The sequence below is a fragment of the Aegilops tauschii genome, chromosome 3, assembly GCF_002575655.3.
Source record: "Aegilops tauschii subsp. strangulata cultivar AL8/78 chromosome 3, Aet v6.0, whole genome shotgun sequence".
NCBI classification, from domain to species: domain Eukaryota; kingdom Viridiplantae; phylum Streptophyta; class Magnoliopsida; order Poales; family Poaceae; genus Aegilops; species Aegilops tauschii.
In genome coordinates this window covers 490,221,906-490,240,043 of record NC_053037.3, presented here as the reverse complement: position 1 = coordinate 490,240,043, position 18,138 = coordinate 490,221,906, and the positions used below count along the sequence as shown (strand labels likewise).

General features: G+C 50.7%; 2 protein-coding genes across 3 annotated transcripts; both read right to left on the bottom strand.

The window, feature by feature from the left end:
- Positions 1-2,021: 2,021 nt before the first annotated feature.
- On the bottom strand, positions 2,022-5,072 carry LOC109751111 (glucan endo-1,3-beta-glucosidase 14). Of its 2 annotated transcripts, none has more exons than XM_020310015.4 (2): positions 4,767-5,072; positions 2,022-3,315 (listed from the first exon to the last, which is right to left on the bottom strand). In XM_020310015.4, exons 1-2 carry the CDS (start codon positions 4,840-4,842, stop codon positions 2,165-2,167), a joined length of 1,227 nt encoding a protein of 408 aa, XP_020165604.1. In that variant the 5' UTR covers positions 4,843-5,072; the 3' UTR covers positions 2,022-2,164. The 2 variants fall into 2 exon arrangements, with proteins under 2 accessions (XP_020165604.1, XP_020165605.1); XM_020310016.4 differs by having other exon boundaries at positions 4,142-4,964.
- Positions 5,073-7,732: 2,660 nt separating this feature from the next.
- LOC109751116 (uncharacterized) lies at positions 7,733-8,338 on the bottom strand. The gene has a single exon (XM_020310024.1). It carries the CDS (start codon positions 8,336-8,338, stop codon positions 7,733-7,735), a length of 606 nt encoding a protein of 201 aa, XP_020165613.1.
- Positions 8,339-18,138: the final 9,800 nt, after the last annotated feature.

The following is an 18,138-nucleotide window of genomic DNA, read 5'->3' as shown; positions in this document are numbered from 1 at the left end:
AAACCATCTGTTACACCCACAGACCCATAACATCAATGGAAGTTAACCAAGAACAACCCATAAAAAAAAGAACAAGTGACAATTCTCTGAGTTTTTTACACTAACAAATTCTCTGATTTTTGCCATTTTTTAATTGGCAAAGGTTCAACCTGGACCATGTAAGCATTGCAGAAATGATGAATAAACACGATAGCCTCGACAAAAAAAAAAAGCTTAGAAAGACAAGATTACCAAACAAATTCGATGTAACTGCAAACTAGCTAGTACATACAAGACATTCATCTAACATGTCCAGCCTCCGCAGTCAGTGCAGCTATAGTACAGCTCTTGATATCCACTCAGAACCAGAAATTCTCTATCGCCTGTGCCATAGAAAAAAGAGTACATTGAGCGCAAAACTCTGACAGAACCGTCCGTTTTCTTCAGGAACACAGGTTCAGAAGCACACAGCACGATTATCATATCACCGCAAAAGCAATGTGGCCTATTATCTGCGTCAAGCTACACACACAGTACACACCCCAATGAAAAAAGGCACTTGCATCTGAACGACGAAATAGGTAAAGATATACCGCTACAGCCTACAGGGACAGGCATATATGGGTGGGCAGCACCTACACATGTTTCTTTTTCAGAAAGATAACTGCACACTGTGATTCCGGGAATAAAGCCTCCCCCGCAGACTCGCACGCTGCTCACATACACGGAGGCTGAAGCAGTCAGTACCGACTTGTGAACCAGAAAAAGATATCCAGCAAAAGGGGTAGATATTCCACAGGCCACCACGTTCGCATGGTCAGTATCAGCAACAAGCCATGGATGACATGAGATTTCGAACGGCCGAACAGTACGAGTCGGTTGGCTCCGAGCTCTGAAATGGATGCCACTGGCGCGCTACACGCCCACGCTGCATGACATGAGGCACCGGGTGGTGATCGAGCGAGCGGGCGGTCAACAACTCGCTCGGCAGCCAGACAAGGACGATACCTCCCTATCTGGACCGCCTCTAGTCTCCATCGTTGGCTTCTTGCAGGGCATGACGCCGACGCCTCTGGACCGATCGGCGGAGTGCGCGGTGGTTTGGGAGGAGCCGTCAGCAAAATCTCTCGGTTTGCTGGTTGGCTACGATCGTAGCGCATGCGCGGCTCATAATTGCGCGCGTACCGGTGGTCAGACCCATCAAGCCAGCGATGGGTCTCAACAAACAGGGAGGGAACCAGCGGTCCCTGTAGCCGAGCACGCCGCTCAACAGGATGGATCATTCCACATGCACGGGCACATGGCGCACCGGAGGCTCGGGCTTGCGTTGCGTGACCTGTTACCTAACCAGACATGGGCGCAACACGCCCCGAATCCGCCGCTGCTGTGCTGGGGTTTTCGTCCGGAACTTCCTTTCGTTCGGCCACTTTCTCGCCACGATTTGGTACCAAGCTTAAACTACCGTGTCAGGGGCGCGAGCCTGAGGCGAGCTAGTGAGTTATCTGTACCTCTTTGTCAGGGAAAATAAGTCTATCGTTCGATCTGAGTCTGATGATGAACTAGTGGCCAGGACAACTCAGGCTCTTCGCTGGACGATGCGTTAGCCGGAAGGGAGCCCCAATCATTCGTGCGGGGGTGGTGGTGGTACGTGTGGAGGAAGCTCGGGGGAATAATGCGGCGAGCATGACACCCACCGCCGTCGCTAACGTTATCTGCAAGCCAGACCGCAGAAAAAGCCCAAGATCAGGCGTGCAAGTTCATTCAGATTACGAGTTAGTAGAGCTTTCCCTCGTGTTGTTCGGCGACACGACGAGACCTCGACGTTGAATTGCTTTGCCACTTTGACGCTTGACATTCCCTGACACGATTTCTTTCCCGCTAAGTGCTACTACAGCTAGCATGTTTCTCCAGTCAAACACTCTAGGAATTGCCGCGCTTTCTGCGATGCCCGGCCGCCCGTCCATCGCCGTCCCTTTGGGGGTGCCTCCACATCTTCACAGGCCCGTGCCTTTTCCTCTCGAGATCGATCATTGGGGCGGGAATAATCAGAGAAAGGGAAAACTTTCCGGGACAGACATCGCCGTCGTGCCGAATTTCCGAATCTCGGCCTGCCCCATAACTGATTTACAACATGCTTCCGTATACAATGAATGGTGATGAATCACTACTAGTTTACTTTAATCAATCAGCATGCCAACAATGCTGACAGCACGGGCAATACCAGCAGTAGCGTCAAAGAAGATAATCTTCTTCTTACCGCCACCAATCTGGACGCGGCCGAGAACATGGACTGCGACGAGTACGGGTCGAACCTCCCCACCGACGACCCCCCGCCGTCGCCGGACCCGGCGGTGCCGGCGTTGATCGCGTACACCGGGGAGCCGTTGGGGTAGAACAGCCCGTAGTTTCTTTCTGACGCCGGCCCGGGCTTCATGTTCTCGTTGAAGAGCGCGAACACGAACACGTCGATGGGCACGCTGGGCTTGAGCGGCGTGCCCTGGCCCATGGCGATCCGCTGCATGAGGTTGCCGTTGTACGCCGCCGCGTTCTGCGCGGTGGCGCCCACCTCGTCCTCGTCCCCTTTCGACGGCCACCCCGTCTCCGACACCCGCACGCCGATGTCCGTGTGCCCCATGGCCTTCATGGCCGCGTACACCGCGTCGATCTGCGCGTACAGCATGTTGTCGTACACCAGGCCGCCGTCGCGCACGCCGGCGTTGGGCTGGAACAGCACGTACGGCAGCGACACGCTCGCCGGGCTCCCCTTGTAGGCGAAGAATGGGTACGCGTTGATGAGGAAGGGGGAGCCCGTCTTGCTGTGGAAGTCCAGCAGCGGCCTCACGTACTGCGCCACGCCCTCCTGGAACGCGCCGGACGACGGCGGGAAGCTGCTGGCGAGCACGTTCACCGAGTGCGCCGACGAGACCGTCACCCGGCCGCTCAGCCCGAGCGCGGCGAGCGCGTCGTAGACGGCCTGCATGGCGGGCACGAGGCTGGCCGCCATGGCCGTGTCGTTGTTGCCCAGCACCTCGTTGCCGACGATGATGCCGGTGATGCGGGTGGCCGGGATGAAGGGCTGCACGTGCTGCGCCACCCACTGCCGCGCCGCGCCGGGGCTGGTCGCCATGGTCTGCAGGTTCTCGTTGCCCACCGAGATGATGAACTCCACGCCCGTGTTGGCGAACGCCGTCAGCACCTTGGGGTCCGCGTCGTAGAGCTTCACCCGGTTCACGTTCATGGACCGGAGCAGGCTCGCCACCTGCGTGGGGTCCGGCAGGTTGTTGGCGATCTGCCCGTAGTTGATGCCGAACTTTTGCTGCGCCGACACTGTGCCCACTGCGGAAAGGCACGGCGAGGTTAACAGTGCGAGGAGCAATCAACTGCTACTATACCATTGTTTCGAAAATATCTTCTTCGAAAAGAGATAAAAAAACATTTTTGAAATCGAATTTCACTTTTCAGATATAGCCACCGAATGCTTTAGGTCGGCAGTCTCTTTGGCGATCAACTTGCACAAAATAATCGGTCGGAAATAGACAGCCTACTATACTCCAACTGATATCCAGATGATGATGCATGCAGTTGCGGTCAGGTGAGATTGACATATACTCGCAAGTAGTAGCAGAGAAGAAGGGTGAATTCGCAAGTGTATTGGCTTCAGTGTGCGCAAAGAAAAAGTGTGTTGGTTCGGGCTATGAATAAATAAGTCTTGTGATGACGCGGGAAACTTGAAGATGGTCTCACATGCGCGCGCATCAAAGCTGACAAAGCGAGGCGGCTAAATTAACTCTTACGACAATGACGAGCTACAGTTAGTGGAAGAGCAATTCGACGCAGGTCCACCGGATCTGAGATCTCCATGCTCTGTTTCGTAGCTTGATGGTAGCTCGAACAGGCTCTTGGAACCGCACAGCCCCGTAATTGCAGCGAAAACAGTCTTGATTGAAACTCTTGGAGACGGCACTACCGGTTGGGGCAGGAGCAACACATCGTGCATAGAATTCGATGGGCAACCGTTCGAGATGGCAGAAGCGCAGAAAGAATCGCAGAGCGCTCCACCAGATTGATCGACAGCAATGGCGGAGGCTGGAGGAAGGGTACAAGCAAGAAGAGAAAAGCTCAAGAGCAGAAGGAAGCAAGGAGGAGGAAGCAGAGCACACACCTGAGAAGAGCGAGAGCAGCAGCAGGATGCAGGGCAGGAGCGGCGACGATGGGACGCGATGCTCCATTGCTCGTCTCGTTCTCTGCTCTCCTCTCGGCCCCTGTGGCCCTGTCCTCGGCGGATATATGAGGTCTGGGCCTCTGGGCGGTTACGTTCGTGTTGGTAAAGTAGAGAGCGGCTCCTTCCCTCGGGATCGACCCCTCGCCTTCCCAAGTTTTTATAGGAGTGCCAAATACCACCGGATACCAATGCGTTCAGAGAAGGTAAACTAATGAAATATCTGGGCGGAAGTCGGCGTCCGCTGGCCTACAGCAGAGTCCAGGCCTGGCGCACCACACGGTCGCACCGCCCGGGCACGTGCGCGGCCTCTCGGTTGCTCCTGGAAACGGCACTACGGATTGGGAGGTGGAAGACGACTAGACGAGCAACAAACCGCGTACTGAATTCGACAGGCAAAGCTGCCGCGGTGACGGCGGCGGAGAGAGTAGGCAGAGCTGTTGACCCGGCTGATCGACGGCAATGGCGGCGTCCGCGGAGGGCAGAGAGGCAGAGCGGCGCGAGAAAGAAGAGAACAAACTCGTATATAGCAGAAGGAAGCAAGGTGGAAGCAGGGCAGAGCACGCACCTGAGAAGAGCGAGAGCAGCACGAGGCCGAGCAGGAGCGGCGAGGAGGCGCCGGACTCCATTGTTGGTCGAGTCATCGTCCGCGGCGCCTTCCCTCTCCTCTCCGCTCTCTGTCTGTCCGTCCTTGGCCGGGAGGTATATATGCTTGCTCGGGCGGTTACGTTCGGGTTCAAGTTCAGCGGCTCCTTCCTTCTGAGCGCTTTCCGACTTGGTAGTTTTTATAGGAGCCGGAGTAGCAACATGGCAGACAAGGTAAACTAAAAAAATATCTCTAGGAGGAAGTCGGCGGCCGCTCCCCTGCGCCAGGGTCCAGACCTCAACACACGGCACACCGGCACACGGTCGCGCCGCACGGGCGCGCAGGTTCCCTCCACGCTTCGTGCACCTCCACACCTTGTTGGCTGTTGCGCCTGTCCGGTCGTGCCCGCGCCGAGGCAACGCGATTCCGCATGCCTCCGGTGATTTTTCGTGACCGGGAACGGGCCGATCAATCATTCGTGACATGAGTGCACCGCGAGTCGCAGTCCCTGCTGCATGATACGTGTGCAGGGCCGGTCGTCTCGAGCGTTTTGTTTTTATGTGCACCTCCGGTCCGGGTGAAAATAATCAGTCAGACGAGATGAGGAGCCCAGAACCTGCACTCTGTTGTTGAACCGTCTGTTGAGTGCGCGCAAGCAGCGGTCAAGCGTCCCGCATTGTCTAATCTCGATGAGGAGGGGGTGCATAAGTTGGATTTCAACTCCTGCCTCTCGCCAGCAATGATTTTGTTTGTTTGTTTGTCTGCGACGGATCGATGTGTCACACATACAGATACAGACGGTGTTTTTGAATGAGAGGATATTGTTTGGCTGTGTGCATCTTAGCTATGCAGAGGCCGGGTGTAATGCACCCTTTTTCGAAAAAGATACAGACGGTGAATGTGAATGCCCTGTCGCTTCTCTCTTAACTACTGGTATTATTTACAGCTAGCTTTGTCTTTTCGGATGCACGAGAAATCACTTCGCACGAATCGACCTCCTTTCTCAGAAAGAAGGTTGCCCCCGGCATCTTGGTGCATATATTTCACACAAACAGAGGATAGCAGGTTCCTTGTGCTGTTGTGCATGTCGGCTCTTCAACTTGTCAAGTCCAACAAGGGCAAAGGCTCGATATAGTTTCATGGGCCAGGTTGATTCGTGCGAAGTGATTGCATCGCTAGCTGTTGTCTCATAGGCGTGGTGCCATTTCAGGCAAGTTCTGAGTATATTGTGTTTTTCACACTGTGCTGTGCTAGCCAGCAGCTAGGAAGGCAGCATGTTTGGCGTGGTCGGTGGCATGGGTCACGCGGAATTGCGTTTTGCTTGTGCTTCTCGCTCGCTCGCCCCTCGAGATCGGGACCAAGGAACAGTTGCCGACCTCCAAAACTTGGATTATTTTGCGCGCGGAGGTACAGGGACGGCCAGCTGTAGCAGTTCATACTTGGTGCGTACGTACGTAATCTAGTTCCGCCCCGTGTCAGAATTCGTGTCCTCGCGCGCAGGCTCGCTCCGTGTCCATGCGTTTGGTAGTCGGCCCGGCCCTCATTCATTCACACATATAAAAACCAGTATGGACTGGAACCCAAGATATAATATTCTAAACATTTTTCAGCTGCGTGTTGCGGCTCGCACCGTCATCGTACAAAAATACGCCCTTCATGTGCAGATTTGATTTTTCCTGCATATATTAACAACAACTATATCTGACATCTTTTGTTCTCCTTTTTCCATTCTCGGTCTGTGTTGCGTACATCTCTTGTTTTCCTCGTTCAGTCCTTTCTCGTATTTCTCAGAAAAGAAAATGTTATGCGCCTTGTTTTCCTTGTTGCACACGATTTGTTCGTTTCGCAGACGTACCGGTGTCAAACAGTTTTGCTAGAACTCATCTAGATGAGACATAATTTGGTCTCATTCATCTTTTATAGACATTGGATGTAGTGCTATAAAATGCGTGTGTGCCGATGTGGGTTGTATCTGTTCTTGTTTTCTAGGTGAATGAGACCAAATCATATCTCATCTATATGAGTTCTAGGTACTCCCGTTGATATATGATACATGGTTAATGGCCTCTTCAATGGCAACCTGCAAAAAACCTCTCGCATTTGTTCGCGAATAGGGGGGCCAGTCCATGGACAACAGATGCGGGAGGTCGGCTTCCAACCGTAGCCGCATACATCCAACCTTTCAGTTTTTCTTTTCCCAATCCGCATGATCAAGTAGCCGCATGCAGCACTAATTCAAATTTTAAAAAGTTTAAATATTTACATCCCAACATTATTGTCCCCTTTCATCGTCCACTCATGTTCAATCAGATTTTCTTGAGCTACTCGTGAGTTGGTCGATGCCGAATTTGTTGATGCATTTGAATAAACTCCTTAAATGTGGCCGAATTATAGTCCGGAAGTTGGATAGGATCACCCATTTTCTCAAATTCCACAGCTGCGGCAGCATTGTCACCCTCATCCTCGACGATCATGTTGCGCATGATCACACAACATGACATCACCTCCCACAAGGTCTCCGGATCCCATTGTTTTGCAGGTCCACGAACAACTGCAAAACGGGCTTGAAGAACTCCAAATGCCCTCTCGACATTCTTTCGAACTGCTTCTTGTCTTTGGGCAAAGTGAGACTTTTTCTAGCCAACTGGGTTTGAGATGGTGCTGACAAAAGTAGCCCATGAAGAGTAGATACCGCAACCAGATAGTGACCCATGTTGTACTCATGCCCATTAACAATACAATGGCAAGGAGGAGCTTTTCCTTCAGTTAGTCTCGCAAACAACGGTGATCGTTGCAGCACATTGATATCATTGTGAGACCCAGGCACGCCAAAAAAAAGCGTGCCAAATCCAAAGATCCTATGATGCAACCGCTTTAAAAATGGTGGTCGACTTCTTAACATGACCCTGATATTACCCTTGCAAAGCCTTCGGGCAATTCTTCCATTTTCAATGCATGCAGTCAAGAGATCCAAGCAAATCAAGGCACCCTCTTGTTTTTGAGATTTCCAGGAGCCTCTCGGTGTCTTCCACAGTTGGTTCTCTCAGGTACTGAGGTCCGAACACCTCAACCACGACAGTTGCAAACCTGAGCATGGCATCTTCGCATGTGCTCTCAGGCATCTGTAGGTACTCGTCCCACGAATCAGCGTCCGTGCCATATGCAAGCATCTGGAGTGTGGCCGTGCATTTCTGGTAATCAGAGAAGCCAATCGTTCCCATGGCGTCCTTCTTCAGGATGAAGTACTCATCGTAAGACCGGATGCCATGGTACAAACGATCGAAGACAGTCTTGCGCATTCGAAAACATCGACGAAAATGGTCAGCGAATAGCGCATCAGGGGCAAAGTAGTCGACCATCGGTGTCAAATGTCTGTGCGCCCTGTTGCGGTTGAGCACTCGATGACCCTTGATCAAGCCCTTGAAATTGAGAACATGCTCCTCTGCACGCTCCGCGTCTTCGAGGATCGCCGTCTCACCGGAGTACTCGTCGTCCGACGAGCCGTCGAAGGACTCAACATACTGCTCGTATATGTACTCCAAATTGGAATCCATTGCTACAAACAAGAAGGAACAATTGTTTTCAGTTCCGGCGATTCATCGAACAGTTTCCGGGCATGGTAGAGGATGGTACCTGGCGGGGCGGTCGGAGGACAGGTGGTTGAACGGAGACGAAGGAGAAGCGGCGGGGAGCCCTGTTGGATCGCCAGAGGTGACGGAGACGCATATTTCCGTCAGGGGTGGGGCATGGTGGCCGGGGTAGTTGAGCGGCGACGACGGCAATAGTGAAAGAAGGAAGGAGAGAAAATGGGGAGGATGGATCGTGGGTCCGGGAAGGGTTTTGGATGGGCTTGGCATGTCGGATTCGTACGTTCCACGTGTCTGGAGTCCCATAAATCTCCCGCACCTTTGTCTCTGTTTTATAAAAAAAAATTGTGTCCAGACCGTCTTAAAGACCGACACAGAACCGCGTTTGATTACTTTCGTGATCTGAATAGTCACGGAAGGTTTACAGGTCGGGCTTGAAGACGCCCTGACATCCGACAGCCGACAAAAGCAGCGTCTCAAACGGGGAAAGCTGCATCGCTTTTCGTTTCTGCCGAGAGAAGTCCAAGCGCAATCTTAGAACCGCTCGAAAGCTCAAGAAAGATGAGTGGGTTAAAGCTCATTGCAGTGTGGATTAAGTCACTAATACAACAACCAAAAGTACTACCGGCAACCTACCACCAACAACCGATGTACAGTAGTTACTTCAGAATCACGGGGCCAACAGCCAAGCATTAGCTCAAACCGGCAGAAGATTAGGCACCTGACAGTCAAAGATAAGATTATGGGAGTGATTTCGCGCGTCCAGAAAAGGACCGGGCGGATTAATGCGGGCGGCAATGATCTGGATCACCGGCGGCGTCAAACTCCAGGGCTGGTGGAACGGGAAAGTGAACGCCGAATGCCGCCGCGCCGCACGTGCGCCATTACGGCGCCACGTCGGAGCGGGGCCCCGGCCGACTAGACGCTGACCGGCCGTTCAACGCCTCCACGTCATCCCCATATATCCGAGCAGTAAAGATCCACGGGTGCCAGGAGCTGTTGTCTGTGCCTGTCTGGCTCGTGGGTCCCGGTTTAGCAGCCGGGACCGACGCCGACGCGACGCCGGCGGCGGCTTCGGATCCCCACCGCTGCGCCCCGCTGGGAAGGTTCACTCGGGTAATGGCTGATTAACAAGCAAGATTAATGCGTGCATGAACTTGGCTTTAACCGTCTCTGGTTCGTGCGGTGAGGTGCGCTTCACCTTCCCTACGTGGTGTAGAGCTGTTGACTTGCATGGCATGCGGCATACGCGGTGATAGTCGGCTGCCTCCGTCGGCCGGAGTTTGGAGGATATCAACATCGTCCTGACTAGGGAGAGGGTACATTTGATCACTCTGCCTTGTTTATCAACGTGGGCCACGGGATGCGTCTAGTGGTTTTGGGTCAATCATGTCTTGGTATCATCCCTCAATCGTGTTAGAGTTAGGCAATATCCTATGTAGCCTGACAACATAGCTGAGGCGACAAACAGTTGGGTAGGGAGACCGAGATGCTGGAGATATTAGGGCGTGTTTGGTTGTAGTTTGCAACAGTAATTGCATTGCATGTCCATCTCCAGCCAGTCTGGTTCATGAAATGCGGCCTCATATGCAGCAGATGCAACCTATTTGGTTGCCTGCATCGTATGGAGGAGCACTTACTCCCCCTGTTGTTTGGTTGCCGTTTTTGTGCTTAGGGTGTGAGCAGATGCAAACTTCAACTGTTTGGTTGCAAACAACATTTGTGTTCTGCTCACCTTATTCAAATGTGGTGGCCTTACCACCACATGATCAGCACAACAGCAAAATCAAACAAAGCAAGCAACCAAATGAAATCAAACACAGCAAGCAAGGAAATGACAACAAACTACTTAACTACATAGCATAAGTTTAGAACTCTAGATTAACAGCAGGGGCATTCTCCTTCCATGCTCCATGCCAGGGTGCTGCTCCTGGCCAAAATATGAAGTAGTTCTCAGCACAAGTCTCGCCACACACCATAAAAGTTCTCCACTAACACCTTACTTAACTTAACTACATAGCATGCTCGATGTTACCAACGCAATTGTGCCTGCTGCAAACGAAACCTGCACATGACCGAGGAGTCGTGGTTGTAGATCTGAACCTTCAGTCCGAGTCCTGAGATGCGCACAACGACAAGGTCGCCGGGGATGATCCGGTGGCGGCGGCAGAAGTAGTTCCAGCCCCGGCCAAGCACCATGTGCCCCTCGAAGTTCTGGACCTGCACCCATAACACACACCGCTTGTTCGCCGACAGCCTGACCACGCGCGGGAGCCGCTTGATGACCAGCGAGGTGTTCATCACCTCCATGAACTTGCGAGGGACGACGAGCATGGCGAGGTCCTCGCTGTCCTTGATCTGCTGGTAGAAGCGCAGCGGCTCCCTGGCCCCCTCCTCATGGCCCTGCCTCGGAGATCGTCCCCTTGAACGAGGCAGGCTCATGAAGGCGATCCTGCCAGGCAGGTCCACCGTCCTGAGCCGCCTGTTCGTGGGGATGAAATCCTCGGCGCGCTCAGCTCCGGCCACCACCTGAGCTCCTCCTCCCGCCACATCCCAGTCAGTCTTCAATATCTTGTCACGTAAGATGACAAGTATTAGTGCACAAACTCTTTGCAAAATGGCACTGATCAGAGACATTTGCCCAAGAGCAAATGCCACTGATCAGTGCACAAACTCTTTTAGCTAATGCCACTTATCAATGGCACTTGCTATTAGGCAAATGCCACTGATGAGTGAAAAATGCCACTTATCAATGACACTTGTTGTTGGGCAAATGCCACTGACCAGTGGACTTGCCCAACAGCAAGTGCCATTGATAAGTGGTATTTTGCCCAACAGCAAGTGCCATTGATAAGTGGCATTTTGCCCAACAGCAAGTGCCATTGATAAGTGGCATTTTGCCCAACAGCAAGTGCCATTGATAAGTGGCATTTTGCCCAACAGCAAGTGCCATTGATAAGTGGCATTTTGCCCAACAGCAAGTGCCATTGATAAGTGGCATTTTGCCCAACAGCAAGTGCCATTGATAAGTGGCATTTTGCCCAACAGCAAGTGCCATTGATAAGTGGCATTTTGCCCAACAGCAAGTGCCATTGGGGCAAATGCCACTTATCAATGGCACTTGTTGTTGGGCAAATGCCACTGATCAGTGGACTTGCTGTTGGGCAAGTCCACTTATCACTGGCATCTGCTTTGCTGCAATTGCCACTCATCAGTGCACTATCCTAAACATGGAAACATCTAAAAATAGCAACAGCAAGTGCCAATAGCACCCATGTGCAGCCATGCACATTTGGCAGCATCCTAAAATGGTCCTACTACATGCACGTATAACATTGAACACAAACCCTAGCTTGAACATGTATGTTAGCAACAGGAACAACAACATGAACATGATCCTAGCTTGAACATGAACATGCCATCAGTCAACATGATTCTAGCATTCATCAGTCAACATGAACATGCCATCAGTATAACATTCATCAGTCAACATGAACATGATTCTAGCATGAACACAACTACTAGCATGAACACAGATCATAAGACACACTAGCAGTAGCACAAAAAATTTATCCTAGCACACATACTGTACAAAACAAGAACAGATCAGTCCGATTGGATTCGATTGGGATCGCATCCAATCGGATCTGCTAGAATCCTATCTAATCAGAGCAAGCATTGAGGGGATTTGACTCACTGGAGCACGCGCAGCCGCGGCGAACCGAGGCCAGGGTGAAAACCCCGGCGGGAAGGAGAGAGGTGGCGGTGCAGAGGAGGAGCCGGCCCTGGCGACGGGCTGTGGCATCAGCCCCGTGCTCAAAGCCACGCCGGAGGTCGAGAAGGACGGCCCGCCGACAAGAGAAAACCCTTGGACGGGGGTTACCCCCGTGCCCAATGTGGTCCCAAGAAGGGGCGGCTCCATGGACGGCGCCGGCGCCGAGCCCAGGACCACGAGTCCGGAATCGGCGGCGGAGCAGGAGCGCCCGGCACCGTATTGGTCGGCGCTGGTGGTGGCCGGCAGCAGATGGGGGACGGCGCTCGCAGCGCCGACGCCAGGTCGCGGCCCGAGTTCTGGAGCCCGGCCAGCCAGCGCTCCTGGATGCTGGCGATGCGCTGGTCGAGGGGGGTCAGAGGGCGGCGCGGCGGTGGGCGAGGCGGAGCCATCGGAGGAGAGGAGAGGGAGGGGCGGTGAGGGAGAGAGGGAGCGATGGGAACAGTGCGACTGGGCGGTGACAGAAGAGTGGGGGCGAGTTATGAGACGCCCCCTCCGTCTCCCACGCTGTCCGAGGCGTGCAACTACCCCGCACGCGTGGCCGCGCCCAGCCAGGCTCGCGAGAAACTGCCGATTCGGCAGTTTCCACCGGGCCAGGCTGCAGGCTGCTTTAAGGTCCGTGCGGGCCAGAAACCGCATGCAGCCCAGGCAACCAAACAGGCCACGCACATCCCGCGCGGGCCTGGTTGGGCTGCATGCGGGCAACCAAACACGCCATTAGTTGTTGAAGAGCTCACTTTTGGCACAGAGACTCCAAGAGCAGGTAGTCTGGTACAGGGACGAAGAGCGGGGTAAGGCAGCAGGGCATCTCCAGCACGAACTCTTAAGGATGCGTTTGGTTGGGATCGTTCAAAAAATGGACGGTTATAAATCACTTGAATGTTTCGGTTAAAGAAAATAAGACCCTGATAAGTATCGAATGTCGGGTACAAGAACATGACAACTCAAGCATGTCACCTTTAGTTGACAAGCACGGCAACTTTCGTACCTCAGTTTATCTTTTTACATAAACTTGCCTTGTGTTACTGAAATTTGCCATTCTTGCATGAGTGGATTTACCATTGAAAAACGTCAGATCCAAAGTGCCATGCACCTCACATGTGACATTATCATTTGAGAAAAAATATGCCATAAAGATGATGAACTGTTTCAGCCAAGAAATAGGTCGAGTCAAATGGTCACCCTTTGCATGCATCCCATGTGAGTCTAACCAGTGGTCTTATCCCAAATAATTCGCTCATCTCTTATATACAGCCAAACACATGGCTTGAATTGTCCCATTCAAAAATCTGGGTTGTCCAAACCCATTCATACCGCACGTTCAACCATACTAAAACACCCGCAAACATCCACACGACGTGTCTGAACACACTTTGTCATTCAACACGGTACCTCATCAGTCCGCGGACGCATCCGGTTGTCCAAAACCCCGTAAACTAGACGCGAACTAAGAGAAGATTCCCGGGCGTCCGGACCACAACCACATAAGCGCCTGACACCCTAGTCCCACCCAAAAACCTCTCCGCACAAAGCAGTTGTCGCGCATTCATGCCGGTCAGCATCGCTCTAGAGTGGACGTGACTCGACAAAATTGATGTGGGTCGTAGCAACATGACCGGATGAGCGGCGTCGTCACTTCAGTGCCCACGCGGCGACCGAGAAGCCTACTCCGTCCGGTGCGTCGCATTGAAGCTGATTTCCCATCGATTCACCTAGCCGAGCTAATTAAACACGATGGCGCCGTCCACACCACACCACTCCTATATGCTCACAGCCTCCCCGATCCTCTTCGGTCTGGTGTCGTCCACACCACACCACTCATGTCCGCTCACAGCCTCTCCGATCCTCTCCGCTCCGACGCCGTTCACACCACATCACACCACACCAAAGTCATGGTTCTCTGGGTGGCACGTGGCGGCTTGGGATCTCCCTTCGGATTTGGATCTTGGCGCCGCAACCGTTGCTCTCCGAGGCCCTCGACCTCCATGGTGTCCGCCCCCTGTGAAAAGGACGAGACCATCATCTTCTTCGGCAACGAGGAGGAGAAGTCGACGCAACAGTCGCGCCTCCTCATGGAGGCGGCAGTCACGAACGATGAGTACACGCGGCAAACGGAGGTCATGATTGAACGCTCACTCCGGGTCCATAGCATTGCGCCGCCCTCTTTGCTGCGAGCCCACATCACCACCTCACCACTGCGTCAAGGTGGAGCGGAACACCCGCCGCCCCGCGCAACCCCAACATCTAAGTCGGACGTCGCGTGAAGGAGGAGTCAGCATCTCAGCCGCATAGCCACTATGCCCACATCAACAAGCCGACGTCCCACGTCTGGCGCTGCAAGGTCGTGAAGGAGGAGGTGCCGCCGAGGATCGCAAAGGCATTAAGGTGTCTCCTCTACTTACTCGGTGGCCACGGTGCGCGGCAGCTTCTCATCGTCGTGGAGCATCATGGGGGCCGAGGAAGGGCGTCCCAATAGGCGACGTGACGGGAGCGATGTAATGCGGCGCGCCGCTTGCACTACAAAAAATACACTCATGATGATGCGCGTTTGTCACAGTAGGTCACGTTTTTTGTCATGCATGTACATCCGTGACGATTTTATGACAAAATCAAGATAGTCATACTTGTGTTGTCGCGGAAGTGTGACGAGGAGTAGTGCAACGCGGCGCGACGCTAGGCCTTCGCGAAATCTGACGAGGCACCAACCAGGGCCTCGTGGAGGCCTGGGCTCGCGATTGGCCGGTAACCATCGCGGAGACATCCGCACAAAGACTGTGCCTTCTCGACGGTGAACTTGCAAAGATTGGTGAGGTGTGTTTGTTCAACCAGACCGCCGCTGGCGGGGCTCCCCGGCTAGGGTCCTTGTTGGCCGTGGCGGCCTTCCGCACAGTGCATGAGGAAGTAGAGTAGCTCCTCCGCAAGCGGCAGGCAGCGACCGGGCAGGGTCCCCCCACCCTTCAACCACCGAAAGGACCACTCCGATGACTTCTACAACAACGCGGATGGCGACGGTGGTAACCGTCTACTAAAAGCTAGTTTAGTTTTTTTTAGATTTAACTAGTTGAACGGACGAAGTATTGTCCGGTTTATGTAAATTATATGTGAACTTTCTTGGTTGGAATGAATTTTGTCGTGTTTGCATAAATTATGTTCTAATTAGTTTGTATTGCCGACATAGGTTTAAGATACACGTTGGATGACCGACTCCTGTATCATTATCCGCACACAAATAGTGTGACCGGTTTCAGTGTGCGCGTTGAAGATGCTCTCATGCGACTTTGAACGTGTATTATTCCTTTGTGCAAAAGTATAGGACTTGCACGTTTTTGCATACTTTTGCTTTGAACCAGTGGTTAATTAAAGTGTATATGTGGTTATCTGATAAACTCTTTTTTTGCTGAAATTTCTGATACAAACTCGACGATAAGTATGGCATACACCGTGAAATAATCCTATCTTAAATGATTAGGGGCTCATTCGGTTTGGAGGAAATCAAAACGTAGGAACTAGGAATAGTATAGGAATTTGATAGGATGACACTTGCCATCCTAAGGAATTGATTTGCCTCGTTCCTACGCGCAAAATGAGCTTTGAGTGGATGTGTAGTTTCCTCCAAAAACATAGAAAATGAGTAGTATTCCTACGAAATTCATGTACGCATTTCCTACAAACCGAATGCATATATAGGACACTTTCCTACGGAATTCTTATTCCTATGTTTTTCCTACAAAAATCCTCCAAACCGAATGAGGCCCTAGGTGTCTTGTGGTCAAACCAGCCCGCCCAGTTCCAAGGCCTAGATTTTCTAGATTTATTTGTTTCTAGCGTAATTCTTCCGTTAATTTCAAGATGTGTCAGGTTAGTATCTCGGAGGTGCTCACAGGGGTGAGTGTGTGTTTTCCTTCCGAGTTCTCTCTTCCCCACAAATTGCTACAACCGACACCCATTGGTGCTGGAGACCGGCCATTGGGTGCTACAATCGAGTAATGCCGATGCTGCAACTGCCGTCGTCCCTACCTCAACCATCGACCGCGGAGCTGCAAGCGTCGCGGCGGGAGCTCCAAGCATCTACAGGCGAAGCTGCGAGCAGTGTGTCTAGGTTGTGCAACAAGCTGGAGCGGCTACCCGGGGGTAACTCGCACTGGTGTTGTGACCTGTTGTGTCCAGTGGGTACTATGAGTGTCGGCAACGACAATGCCACGGGATATTGTGTCATGGCGGAAAGCAAAGACGCTTGTGGTGTGTTTTCTTCTTCTTTTTGTCGTCTCTTGGTGTGTGTGGTAGGTGGAGGCGAGGGAAAGATAATAATGTGGGGAGGGAAGGGGGGTTCCGATCGAATAACTCACACAAAGTGATCGAGCGGTTGTGTAGGTGACCAATCGAGGGTTCTTATCGGCCGACCGATGCAGAGTGATGCTCAAAAACTATGATTCCAACTCATGTAGGATTCAAGATGCTATGACACATGGCATCCAATTGGTGCAATTTTCCTATTCCCACATGCCATTTTGAAATCCTGCATGACTAAAGGAACTTCAAAGATATTGTAGTTTTCAAATGGATATTCTTCTTTTTTACATATACCCTTCGGTATGGAGGAATGGGTAATCGGAAATTCCTACGCATTGCTTTTCAATACTCTAATTCATATGATTGTGTGCAAAGCTAGATATCTTAGACTTTTATAAGCAAACTACTTTTGGAAATTTATAAAATTAAAATAAAGTGTTTTTAAATTGTGGCTCATGTTTTAATATGCACATATATAATAAGATGTACTATGTGCTAATGGGCTAGCCCAGGTTGAAACATCAGGCGGGGCCCCAAATAATTCCAAAAGCTGAGGTATAGTAATCCTTTGCCAGGTTGCGTATAGTTGAGTTGCAGTCTTTCTTTTTCTCCCAGCAAAAAAAATCTTTTTTGCTAAAAAAACAAAAACTCTTTATTTTTTTAACAGTGTTTTTTAAAATGTTTTAAAAAATGGTTGAGTGGAAGGCTGAAAACCTTCCGGTTACTAATAAAAGCTTTCCCTAAGAAAAACTAACAAAAACAGCTTTCCCTAAAAAAATAAAAGAAGCAGTGGGGCCCCGGCTATCTTGCAAAGTGCGACATACATAAGCGGGTCGCGGCTATGTGCCGCTAATCGCGAGGCGCATGGCTGCCTCACCTACAGGTGCCGGTAGTGGGCCGGCCTATTAGGATGTGGCTCGTCTGGCTGACGTCCTGATCATGTCACATGTTTATTTCTTCTTATTTTCTATTTTACTTTTATTCATGCTTTAAATTAAATACATATATTTGAAAATACATAAATTTAGTTAGAACATTTAAACACACGAACTTTAATATTTTTTAAATTTTATTAAAAAATTGTTATGTAGTTTTAAAAATGTTAATAATAAAAAAACATGGCAATGAAAAATGTTACGGCATTTAAAAAAATGCGATCTTAAAAAAATGTGTATACAATGTAAAACAAATGTTGCATAATGTACAAAATGTTTCGGATCATTAAAAACTTGTATGAAAAAATGTATGTGATCTTTCAAAAAATGTGTATACAATGTAAAAAAAATGTTGCATAATGTAAAAAAATGTTTCAGGACATTAAAAATTGTATGTACCATTTGATGGAAATATTCTTGAGTTTCAACAAATCGTTTGTGGCATTTAAAAATTTGATACATACGAATGTAAAAAAATGTTCGTGTAGGTTATTTTTTTATTTCCTTTAAAGAAATGTATCATGATGTAAATAAGTATTCATGTGTTGCCAAAAAAATTCAATCAAGTTTTATACAATGTAAAGTAAATGTTCATGCACTTTAAAATTATTTATTTGTCATTTAAAAATAGAAAATTCGTATTTGGAAAAATAATACCATGTATTCAAAAAAGTGTTCAAAACATGCATTTTAAAATAAGTACATCACATATATAAAAAATGGCCACCATGTATAGAAAAATGTATCACATGTCCTTAAAATGTACATTG